This window comes from Monodelphis domestica, chromosome 8 (genome assembly GCF_027887165.1).
Source record: "Monodelphis domestica isolate mMonDom1 chromosome 8, mMonDom1.pri, whole genome shotgun sequence".
NCBI lineage: Eukaryota > Metazoa > Chordata > Mammalia > Didelphimorphia > Didelphidae > Monodelphis > Monodelphis domestica.
In genome coordinates, this window is record NC_077234.1 from 75775178 (window position 1) to 75788329 (window position 13152).

Genomic DNA, 13152 nt, shown 5'->3' on the forward strand with positions numbered 1-13152 from the left:
GGAAAAGGAAATGGCAAACCATTTCAGTATCTTTGCCAAGAAAATCCCAAATGGGGTCACAAGAATCGGTAATGGCTAAAAAATGACTGACCAATGAAATTAAATTAATTAATTTAAGAAATAGCCTGTTTTTTGGGGGGAGAGGGCTCTTTTATTTGGCCATTTTTATGTTATGTAACAGAATTGTGCATCTGAAATGACTGGCTTATGAATTTATCTCATTTGTATATTTGTTTGTATAGTCTGTCATCCAGGGAATGGATTCTATCTGCAATTAAAACTTCCTCCCCTTCTCCAATGTTCCCATGATTATGATTAACGATTACTGAGCCATATTTTTTTTTTTTCGTGGCTGAAAAATACAGATTTATAAAAAGAGATCCACGTGCAAGCAGAGCAGCACATTGAACGAGGAGCACAGGCTGCTTGATTTGGCGTGCTGCTAAAATTTCATTGTCAAATATGGCAGCTTGTGGTACTGGATCCATCTGCCTCTTGTGAAATTCTGACTTGTGTATTTTAGTTAAAACTGCACATTAGCAAGGAGATTGAAAACACGACTCCACTAAATGCATCCATTTCGTTAAGAACCAAGTCACATATTTTATTTACTTAAACCCATCTGTGCTTATTTTCCCAGAAACATATTTGGTCTCCGGCCTGTGGATTATGCAGAAACTGAAGCTATGAAATCGGTATTGTTGCTGCCAGAAGAGAGTGAAATATATGAAATTGGCCAATGCTCAAAAGTAAGTATGGATTTGATTTCTTAAAAATATGTAGTACACCAACAGTTGGGTTAATGCTGAGGTCACAGGATGCCATGGGTAATTTTTTAGCTATTCCCCAACTTGCAGTTAAACACCAAGAAAAGACCAGTTTCTAAAGACAGGAACACACCAAAAAGAGGATTCTGTAGGAAACTGAATCTGCATGTCATGCCTTTTTAAACAGCATTCAATAAATTCCATGCCTAACTTTCAAAACTATCCCACTTATCTGTGCCTTTTGTTGAACTTTATTTTCTTTTGTGCATTTTAAAAAATATTTTACTGCTCCTCCTTTCAAAGTCACTATTGCTAAATATTCCAACCCCCAACTCTCCTTCCCAATTTAAATCTGAAAGAACTGGGGGGGTGGGGCAGAACTTCTAAACTCTTATAACAAATAGACATAGCCAGTCAAAATGAATCCACACTGGTCATGTCCAAAAATTGAAAATATATATACCGATCACCTCTCTTGTCATAGGACGATGAAGGGGGACATCAGCAAGTAACATGCTTTATCATAGGTCCTCTAGAGACATTGTGGAGACATTAATTAGACTTCTTAAGTCTTTGGAAGTTGAAATACTTTAAAGCCCTTGATTCCATTAAAGAGTCATTTCCTCCATAGGATTATACTTAACTTTGCAGGGTAAATTATTCTTGATTGTAAGCCCTGCATATTTTTGTTTTTTATTGTATTTCATGATATCTTCTCAGGCTTTGTAGAAACTGCCATTTCTTCTATGATTCTGGTTTTGCTCCTTGGGTCTTTAAACTACTTCTTTTTGGACATTTGCAATAGATTTTCTTAGAGATTTGCATTTTGACTCTGCCATTGCTGAGACTTTTCCTTTTGTAGTTCTCTTTAGGAAATGATAGGTAGATTCTTTTTTGTCTTGTATTTCTTTGCCTTATGACTAGATATATAGTATCTGTGACTACAGCAATATATCACTAAGATCACATATTATGACTAGGTGGGATTTATACTGGGAATGCAGGGCTGGTTCAATATTAGAGAAACCATAATCATAATTGACCATATCAGTAACAAAAAACCACAAAACCATGAGTATATCAATAGATGCAAAAAAGCTTTTAATAAAAATATAATACCCATTCCTAAAAACCACTAGAAAACACAAAAATAAACTACTTTTCTTTGTAAAATTTTTATTAGTTTGCTGGTTACATTAGAATTCCCTGGTATCTCTGTCCCTCCTTGCTTCTTCACTATAGAAGGTATCACTTGACAAAAAAATATGAGGATAGAAGTACCCCTCCCACAAGAGGGGGTTAGGGGCATGACACCCCCATGATCTGGAGAATCTGCATCAATTTTTTTGGCCCTTCATACCAGAGAAGAAATCTGAATTTTTTTCTTTTTCTTTCATGAAGTGTATACAGTAAATGGAACTTTGCACATTTATAGTATTAAAGGACAAAATATGTTGATATTTTATGAAGTTTTGAATTTCTAAACTTCTGTCTCATCTGTTGACCATCATGTGTTGGCTGTGGCTTCCACAAAACTCCTAAAAAATTCCTATTTAATTTCTTATGCTCACTTACAACATAATGAAGCCATGATGAGAAAAGTCTCAATGTGGAAGAAATACCTGTTCAAATTATGTCATTGATGTTTCTGTTTAACATTTCTGTAGGCAATCACAAATTATTCTTCAAACATTAGTACTATAACTGTATATAATATTCTCTTGGTTCCTCTCATTTTTCACTTTTCAAACTGACCTCATCATTTCTTACTGTGAAGTAGTATTTCTTCACAATCATATGCCACAACTTGTTCAACCATTCCCTAGCCGATGGACATTTCCAGTTCTTTGCCACCACAAAGAGAACTGCTATAAATATTTTGGAACATATAGTTTCTTTTCCTTTTTTCCTGATCTCTTTGGGAAATATACCCAACAGTGCTTTACTAGGTCTAAGAGAATACATGGTTTTATAACTCTGGGCAAAATTCCATATTGCAAAATCATTTTTCTTAAAATGATAAGTAGTGTCTTATCTAAAACCAAGACCAACTATTACCTTCAAAGGGAATAAACTCCTCGGTAAGATCAGAGGTGAAGAAAGAATGTCTTTTATCATTCCTACTGTTCAGTATTGTACTAAAAATGTTAGGCATAGAATAAAACAAGAAAAGTAAATTGGAAGAATAAAAATAGACAACGAGGAAGCAAACCATGACTCTGCAAATAATATGATCGTGTGTAATTAGAATTTGCTCCCTACTACTCTCTTTCCCTGCATCTTGTTTATGTGTTTAGCTACACGGGCTAACATAGGGAGAATATATTTTGGTGTAGCTCCTCCCTCTTTCTCTTTTCCTAGGAAAGCAGTTTTGCTGTAGGTTGGTGTAGGCTGGGGGAGAGCCAGGCAGGAGAATTTTACTCATGTGGTTTTACTCAGGTTTTTTTTATACTTTGATTCTTTTATTTTTTCTCCTTCAAGTGATTACAAATAAATCTTATAAAATATAATACTTGGAGTTATTGGATATTAATTTAAATCTAACAATAGTATACTTAGAAAGCTAGAGAATCAGCTAAGAAGCTAATTGAAACAATTAACTTCAGCAAAGTTATAAGATATAAAATAAAACCACATAAATCATCAGCACTTCTATTCTAATAAGAAGAGAGAAAAGGTAATTTCCATTTAAAATAACTGCAGACAGCATTTAAAATACCTGGGAGTTCACCTGCTGAAACACACTTGGGAAATATCTGAACAAAAAAACTTTTCACACAAATAATGACATCTAAAAATTTGGAAAAATATATTAATTTCTCATGGGCAGGCTGAGTCAATATAATAAAAATGATAATGCTATTTAAATTAATTTACTTATTCAGTGTCAAACTGATCAAACTATGAAAGAATAATTTTTGAGAGCTAGGGAAAAAAATAAGATTCATCTGAAAGAACAAAAGGTTAAGAATATCAAGGGAATCAGTGGGAAAAAAAAGTGAAGGAAGGCAACCAAACAGGACCAGATTTCAAACTATACTACAAAGAAGTAATCATTATAGCAATCTAGTATTAGATAAGAAATAGAGTGATGGATCAGTGCAATAGATTAGGTATATCCTCTCTATGACTAAAAGACCACAATATTTTGGTATTTGATAAACACAAAGTTCCAAACTTTAGGGGTAAGAAATAAGTATTTGACAAAAACTGTTGAGAAACCTGGAAAGCAACAAGGCAGAAACTAGTTATAGAACAATATCTTATACCATTTACCAATATAAGATCAAAACGCATGCCTGATTTAGACATAAAGAGTGATGTATAAGCAAATTGGGGGAACTTGGAGAAAACAATTATCTTTTAGCTATATGAATAATGGATGAATCTATGACCTCTAAAGAGAGAGGATCAAGAAAAGTTAAATGGATAATTTTGATTATATGAAATTAAACAGTTTTTTGCACAAACAAAACCAGTGTAGCTAAAATTAGAAAGAAACCAAGAAACTGGAGAGAATTTTTTTTTATCATTTCTCTCATAAAGGCTTCATTTCTGAAATATATAAGGAACTTAGTCAAATTTATAAAAATAAGAACTGTTATCTCAAATGATAAATGGTCAAGCAGTTTTCAGAAGAAGAAATCAAAACCATCAATAGTCACATGAAAAATGCTCTAAATCACTATTAGAGAATTTCAAATTACAGCTCTGGGGTATCATTTCATACCCATCAAATTGGCTAACATGACAGAAAGGAAAATGATAAATGCTAGAGGGAATTGGAAAAATTGGTACAGTTGTGAACCACTTTAACCATTCCGGAGAACAAATTGAAACCATGCTCAAAGGGCTATAAAACTGTGCATATCTTTTGACCTAACACTACCACTAAGCTTGCATCTCAAAGAGATAAAAGGAGCAGGACCCATATGTCCCAAAACAGTGATATTAATTAGTTCTTTTCCTGGTGGCAAAAACCAAGAATTTGAGGGAGTGCCCATCATTTGGGAAATAACTAAACAAGTTGTGGAATGTGATTGTGATGGAATATTATTGTGCCATAAGAAATTATTTGGGAGATGATTGCAGAAAAACCTTATTATTGGGGTATTAGAAATGCTTTTGGGGATGGTTTCAGAAAAACCTGGGAAAACTTAAGTGAACTGAAACAAAGTGAAGTGGACAGAACCAGAACATTTTGCACCATAACAACAATGTTGTTAAGGATGATGACTGTATGAAAGACTTAGCTACTCTGATGAAGACAATAATCCACAGTGGCTCCAAAGAACTGATAAAGAAAACTGTTTGCCTCCAGAGAGAGAACTGATAAGCTCTGAATGTAGATCAAAGTATAGTTTTTTATATTTTTTTGATTTGTTTGTTTGGCTACATGACCAATATGAAAATGTTTTCCATGACTTTGAAAAATAAAAAGTAATATAGTGTCTCAGCATTTTTTCTTCTATAATTATTGTCATTGCATTTGGAGATTCTAATCATTCTTACATTATTTCTCCTTGATTGGTTTTTAAGGTCAATTTTTAATTCCTGTTGTCATCATTTCGAAGCATGTTAATGTTTAACTCCATCTATTCCCCATTTTCTAAAACAATATAGATTATTACCATTTCCTGACTGTGAACTTTTAATTTGTCCCACCATTCTCAAAAGCAGTTAGGAAATGAGCCCCCAAAGTTACTAAATTGCCTACCTTTGATCCAGAGATATCAGTATTATACTTGTGCTGCAAAGGATATTTTAAGAGAGAGGAGGACCTATTTGTGTAAAAAAGTTTATTATAACTTTTTATTGTGGCAAAAAGCTGGAAACTAAAGATTATACATATATATATATGTGTATATATATATATATATATATATAGTATATGGAATTCTATCTTACTATAAAAAATGATGAAAGGAATGGCTTTAGAGAAACCTGGGAAGACTCTATAAATTGATGCAAAGTGAAGTGAGCAGAATCAGGAGAGAAAGTTATAAAGTAACAATAACTTTAATATAACATCTCCCAACCCTGTATTTCCCAAGTGGTTATTCCTCATGGCTAGAATCTATGCCTTCCTTTCCCTTTTCTTCCTTTGCACTTCCAATCAAGTATAACCTTATCTGTAACCTAATGAGATGATGTATATAAAGTTATTTGAAAATTCTTCACTATTATTAAATCAGCTATCTTCTATTATTGTTTTAGAATTGGTTGCTATTGATGCCACTAGTATTATACCCTTTTTTCTTTACCTGCCCTCCCCTCCCCCAACATAATGAACTTAGGCTCCCTATCCTGTCCAAAAGTTTATATTTTTACTTTTTATTTGGCAAATTGTAATGTAATTTTTATTTAACAGAATTTGTATCTAATTGATAAATTTAAATGAATTATGAATTTTAAATGAATGAATTTTATTCTTAGTCAAAAAATTACCATATTAAGTGTTCTTATTTTGTTAGACTTTTTTTTGTTTGTTTTTTGCTTTTAGATTTGTTCCTTGAGGGCAGGGACTGCCTTTGCCTTTTATTTTTTCCTTCTTTATAAATCCTTCCTTTCTGTCTTAGCATCAGTTCTAAGATAAAAGAGCTACATGGCTAGGCAATCAAGGTTAAATGACTTGCTGGGGGTCATACAACTAGGAAGTGGCTAAAGCCAAAATTGTCATCTCAACTCCAGGGTTGGCCCTCTATGCATTGTGTTACCTAGCTGCCCCTTTCCTCTTTTTGTATCCAGTGCCTGGCACATTGTAGATGCATAATAAATAAATGTTTTTCCATTGATTATATAGTTCACATCCTGGTTGGAGACTTAGGTTTGGTGCATGTGTGCCCATATTCAATTTATATTTATCCTTTTTTTATAGGGCATGTGACTTTGATAGCTCTTTGCTTTCCATTCCATTGTAAACTTTCTCTGTTGTGGAAAGTTAGTATCAGTTTCCATCAGTATCAATTTCTGTCATTATTAAAAATCCAAATTAAATAACTATTATAAGAGAAATAAAAGAAGATGTTTCTGGAACTTTTATTAGTTGACCCAATTTAGCAGTTTCCTGGAGTTGGGAGGAATGTTAGCTATATTTAGGTGACTCTTCAATATTGCATTTCATGCAGTGAACTAATTTAGATAAAGATGAGTTATATAAATTGGGGAAGAATTGTGTTCCATATAGGACTATTTTTGGTGGAAATATTTATTTTATAAAACTGACAGGGATGGATCTTAAACTGCTGTCTTTTAAAATGATTGTCATTATCACCAAATATTTTATTACGCTTCCTCAGAGGATGTGTTAACATTTGCCAGGTGCTGTAGGGTTTACAAAATTTAGGTTAGATGGTGATCCCATGAGTGCAGAAAAGATATCTAAAACACAGACATGTTTTATTATAGAGAGATGATGATAAAAGGGGGTGTATTAGGAGACCTCTGCTGTGTGACCTTTGCAGTAAAACTTTAGCTCTCCAACACTTTCAGAGAATCAGTCATTTTGGATAGCTTGAGTTTTCTTGATTTGCCCGAGGGCTAAGTACCAGAATGTTTTTACTTTGACTTTTTTGATGTATTTCTCTATACTTTATACTTATACACCTCTCTGTTTTCTTTTTTCTTTTTAAAATCCTTACTTTCTGTCTAAGAATCAATATAATGTTTTGGTTCCAAGGCAGAAGAGTGATAAGGATTGGGCAATGGGGGTTAAGTAACTTGCCCAGGTCACACAGCTAGGAAGTGTCTGAAACCAGTGTGGTTTTAGGTCTGGCCGGCAATCCACTGAGCCACCTCATTGCCCCTTACCCCTGTGGCTTCTTACAGTGTTAGACTTGTGAGATTTGGGCCAAAGGAGTTTCATTCATGACTGTATTAGGAAGATCTGAGTTCAAGGCTTGCTTCTCATCTATCCTAGTTTTGTGGCTCTAAGCATCTCTTGTAAGACTGAAAGTTATAAAGAAAGGGGGCAATTTGTATTGTTTGAGGAAGATTTTCTTCTCCTTCCCTACACTAGTGAAATCACAGGTCCCATCCTTATTCCTGTCTCTATTGTGGAATAATTAATACTACAACCAATGACTATTTTTTAGAAATTTCCAAGCCATGCTGTCTGTCTGTCATCCTTATCTCCCCTTGCCTGGAATCTTAGGCTCCTTCCTTGCATCCTCCTGGCTCTAATGGATGAACTTTTATCTTCCCTGGCACTCAGGCTTCCATGACAACTTTTCTTCTCATAACTCTTTCTATTACCCAATATGTGCTGCCATCTTTATGTTGAATGTAAGCTTTTGAGGGCAAGAATCATCATGCTTGCTTGTATTTATATTCCTTGGGCTTAGCCCAATACCAAATATAATAAGTATTTAATAAATGTGTTTTCATGCATTCATCTTCATTGTGTCAACTCCATGATACAGTGAGGAAACGAACATCAGAATGCAGAAATGGAACATAAAAAATAAGAAACTGAACTTTAGAAAATTGAAATATTTTATTTAAAGTCATATAATTGGTACATAGAAAAGCTGAGTTTCAAGTAAGAGTTTTGATTCCCAAATCCTATACTCTTTGCATTAAATTTTTTAAAACTTCTCGCCAATATTCCATTTTCTTAGCACAAGTGGCATATAATGGGCACTTAATAAATTAGTTCCCTTGCTTTCCCTTTTACCCACCAGAGTATATAATTTATAACGTACTATAGTATAGTATATATATTGTAGTATTGGGTATGTCCTTTAAGTCTTTGTTACCTATTTCTGGGTGTTCAAAGGCCATTGTTTCTCCACCAAAAAGTTTCTCTTGCCTCCTTGAGTTAGGAGAAATCATGGGATTTTTGGCAGCCCTCAGTGGCTGTATAGACTTAAAAGTGGGTTGAATATCTTTGGATTGAATGTTATAGTTGATGATTCTTAGTGGATCTGTTTCTCCAGATAATGTTATTGGAGAAGGATGAGGAAGCCTTAAAAAATAGAAGGAACTTAATTCAGTATAAAGAAATAAAGATGACATAAGGACATACACAGAATTGTCAAGTAGTGGTATAGACCAAAAAAAATAACTGGTCAAAAATGAACTTGAGTGGTGAGATTTCTGGATTAAGGGTTATAGGTGGAACTACATTGTGAATTAACTTGGGTGGTTAAGTGAATGTAGATTAAGCTTGATGTCAAAAAGATTTAATTTCTGCCTTCTCTCAGAACATTAAATCATGCTGTATCTTAGCGTTTCTTCTCTTTTCACTTCATAGTCATTGAATACTAGTTATCGAAGAGATGACCCCCTGGTTCTCCTCAGCAGCGGCCTCACCTCAGATCAGCAAAAGTTACTAAGTAAGCTTTCAGCAGTTCTTAAGGCTAAGAAGTGTACTGAGTTTAACAGCATGGGTAAGTGTTTTTTTTTTTTTAGTAACAAAAGACTCTTTGAAATTGAGAATTATTATGAATCTGTTCCATTGAAATGGGAAGGTGAATTTGGGGTCTCGAATAAATCTAAACACTCTTTCTTTATTTTTCTTTTAAGTCTATTTTTTTGTTCTGTAATTTTTTCAGTTATGCCCTGTTCTTCTTGACCCCATTTGGAGCTTTCTTGGCAAAGATTCTTGGAGTGGTTTGCCATCTCCTTCTTTAGATCATTTTATGATAGCTTCTGAAATGACCATCTGTTCAAGCCCATTTGGCATGTTGGTCAATGCTTTCTGTTATCTTTTGATGTCTGTTTATTGTCCCGTCATTTTTCAGTCATGTCCAACTCTTTGTGGACCCTTTTGGGATTTTCTTGGCAGAGAGATTGGGGTGGTTTGCCAGTTCCTTCTCTAAGTCACTTTACAGATGAAGAAACTGAGGTACATTGCCCAGGATTTCATAGGTAGTAAGTTTCTGATGCCAAATTTGAACTCGGGGAAGATGAGTGTCTTCTTTACTAGAGGCTCCAGTTCTCTATTCACTGGGGCACTTGGCTGCCTTTACCTATGATTTGGTTACTATGAATAATTAATGGTGTGTTTTGCAATTTTGGAAAGCTTAATAGTTGTCTGGGAGCACTAAGGAGTTATGTAATGTCCATGATAGTCATCCAACCAGTATTTGGGAGGCAAAACTCAGGGGCTGGGCTTCTCTCCCTGACTTCATACTTTTTCTTAAACTCAGGAATGATGGAATAATTGATACATGTGTTAGAATTCAAAGCCTTCTGACTTGGGGTGATTTTAACTTAAAAGTAGATTTGCTTTGACAGAGTAGTAAAATTTTGTGTCATTTATGTTGTGTTTTATTCTTTTTTTAAACCCTTACCTTCTGTTTTAGTATCATTTCTAAGACAGAAGAGCAACAAGGGCTAGGCAAATTGATTTGCCCTGGATCATATAGTTAGGTAGTGTCTGAGACAATATTTGAACCTCCCAACTCCAATCCTGGCTAGTATTCTTATCTACTATGCTACCTAGCTAATCTTTTGTTTTTTGCTCTAAATCTGAGATTTGTAGATCAATACCTAGTTTGCAACTCATAATTTTAGAGAATTTCCTGGTCCATGAAAAAATTGTAAATGGCTTGCTTGGGAATCTCAGGGATTAATATGCATCATAGGGAAGAGTTGAACCCTTTGATCCTAGATACTGACCTTTTATATACTATATTCTCCCTCTGTTCAGTGCATTAATATTAGTCATTTTAAAAAGAGGAAGAAAAAGGAATTCAGACTCAGGTGATACCTAAATATCCCATGAGTCTAAAAAGAGAATAAACTGCCTTATGCTTAAAAGTTTAAAATGTTGGTTTTGGTCCATGCCCAAATACAGCTTTATAGAATGTGGAATGAGAGGGGATAATGAGCTTACTTCTTCATAAGTAGTTTATTTTGGATCATATTTATTTTTCTCATCCTATTTCCTTTTTATCCTAGTCACTCATATCATTGTTCCTGGTGATACAGCCCAAAGAACCATGAAATGTATTCTTGGTATCATCAGTGGATGCTGGATTCTAAAATTTGATTGTAAGTATCGGCTTTGGTGGAATTACATGCTGAACTAAAGTATTACATACTGAACCAAAGTAAAGAAACTTGTATTTCATTTTCTACAAGAAACAGTGCTTATTTATGGTGGGGACCTACTTTGAGGAAGCCAGTTGACTTTTCATACTCAGAATCATTATTTAGAGTGACCTCATAAACATTTTTTAAAACCATTCCCTTTTGTTCTAGAATTGATGCTGAGTATTGGTTTCGAGGCAGAAGAACAGTATGGGCTAGGCTTGGGATTAAATGACTTGCTCAGGGTCACAGGACTTCTCAACTCCAGGCCTGCCTCTCTATCCCTGGAACCACCTAATTTTCCCCCAGGATGTTGTTTCCTACTTTGAGTCATTACTTAGAGTGATTTCTCAGACTTCTAAATAGTATTATTTAGGCACGGGGAGCTATATTTCATAATGCTAGGCCAAGGATCTCCTTCTCCTTCCCTGAACTTCTTTGCTATTCATTTTGTCAGATTTCACATGCTTTTCTTTACACCTAATTTTACTTCTCCTATTTCTATATCTTTGACCTGAATGCCTTCCCTGCCTGGAATGCTCTTCCTTCTCTCATCCATCACTTAGAAGCCTTCTCTTCTTTCAAAACATACTTTAGGTATCACCTTCTGCAGGAGTGATCCCTCTCTGAGGCAACCTTCTGCCTATTCCCTTTGGTATTCTGTATACCTGTTTATTTTCCTGATGACTCATTCATCAGATTGTAAGCTTCTTGAGAGCAGGAACTATTTTTGCTTTTTTTCTGTCCTCCTTCTTGCTGATTAGTGAATAGAATTGTTTAATTTTGAATAAAGTAGACAAGCTAGTGGCTTACTATTGGGACTCCACAACTAAGCACTTGGTCAAAAGATTAATTGTTTATCCAAAACATAATTCAAATGATTATAATTAATAGGATTTTAAAGGAAGAAAATTTTTGATCCGGACTTGTAATTTCATTGGTGTGATGAACTCCCAGGATAGAAATTCCATCTGGAGATGAAATTTAGAGTCCCACAGAATTTCTGGGGAAAAAGGATAGTTAATACATCTCTGAAGCAGGATTTGAACCTAGGTTTTAAGCAAGGTTTTTCTGGCTGTTAGATTGGCCTCTTCTCTATTATTATACCATTTTGCCTCCCAAAGCAATGATGATGATGATGATTATTAAGTATGCTCTTTGGCTTCATAAAACCTAAAAAATATTTTTATGAGTGACAATCTCTTTTTACCTAATTTGTCAGTGAAATAACAAACAATAAGTAGCTTTTATTTTTTATTATTATTATTTTTTCTAAAACCCTTACCTTCCATCTTGGAGTCAATACTGTGTATTGTCTCCAAGGCAGAAGAGTAGTAAGGGCTAGGCAATGGGGGTCAAGTGACTTGCCCAGGGTCACACAGCTACGAAGTGGCTGAGGCCAGATTTGAACCTAGGACCTCCCATCTCTAGGCCTGGTTCTCAATCCACTGAGCTACCCAGCTGCCCCCCATTTTTATTAAAAAAAATTTTTTTTTAAATGTAGCACCTACTATGTGCCAGGCCCTGTGCTAAAAATAAGTGCTTTACAAATATTATCTCTTTTGATCCTCATAACATAGTTGCTACTGTTACCCTCCAATTTACAGATCAGGAAACTGTGGCATACTAAACCTAGAGTATATAAAGAAAAATGGAAAAAACAGCTCTGCCCTCAAGGAGTTTGTATTTTAATGGGGGAGACATCATGTATATATAACTACAGATATAGTAGATGGAAGGTAAGCTTCAAGGAGAAAATTCTAGCAGCTGGAGGCACTCCAAGTCATATTTGAGCTAAGATTTGAAAGAAGGCAAAGATTATAAAAAGAGGAAGAGCACTTATTCTCATTTTACAGATGGGGAAAAGAAGTTAAGTGACTTTCTTGGGGTCCCATAGCCAATATATGTCTGAGGTGGTATTTGAACTCACAACTTCTAACTCTACATCTTGTGCTCCATTCTCATCACCTCACTGCCTTGGTTACCAAGTGCTGGGTGACTGAGAGATGATGGTGACCTTGATTAATAATAAAGAAATTCAGAAGTGAGGTGGGGGGGGGGCGGACTGGAATGGGGGGATTTGTGCAAGGTCCTTGCGACCTGAGGATCCTGGGTATTGCCATCAACCCAGCAGCAATGGTAATATTGATTTGGTTCTGGTTCCAGTACAAAAACAGTGGGGCAGGGTGAGGGATGGATGAATCAGAAGCTGCATTTCCAGTGGCACAGTGGCCAGGAAATTCATGTAAAGAATGTATACTTCGGTGTTATGAGCCATGTGAAGCACTTGAGATCAATTTCATATGAATGCAATTCTCAACAGTATGGCATCCTTCCATGGCCAAGT

At 35.0% G+C, this 13152-nt stretch overlaps 1 protein-coding gene across 1 annotated transcript in view; it reads left to right on the plus strand.

Moving 5' to 3' along the window:
• BARD1 (BRCA1 associated RING domain 1) overlaps nt 1-13152 on the plus strand; it is a 140887-nt gene that overhangs the window by 97080 nt on the left and 30655 nt on the right. The window contains exons 7-9 of the mRNA XM_007501787.3: nt 641-749; nt 9022-9157; nt 10674-10766. Of these exons, the coding sequence (XP_007501849.1) occupies nt 641-749; nt 9022-9157; nt 10674-10766 (338 nt within the window). The remainder of the gene's footprint in view (nt 1-640; nt 750-9021; nt 9158-10673; nt 10767-13152) is intronic.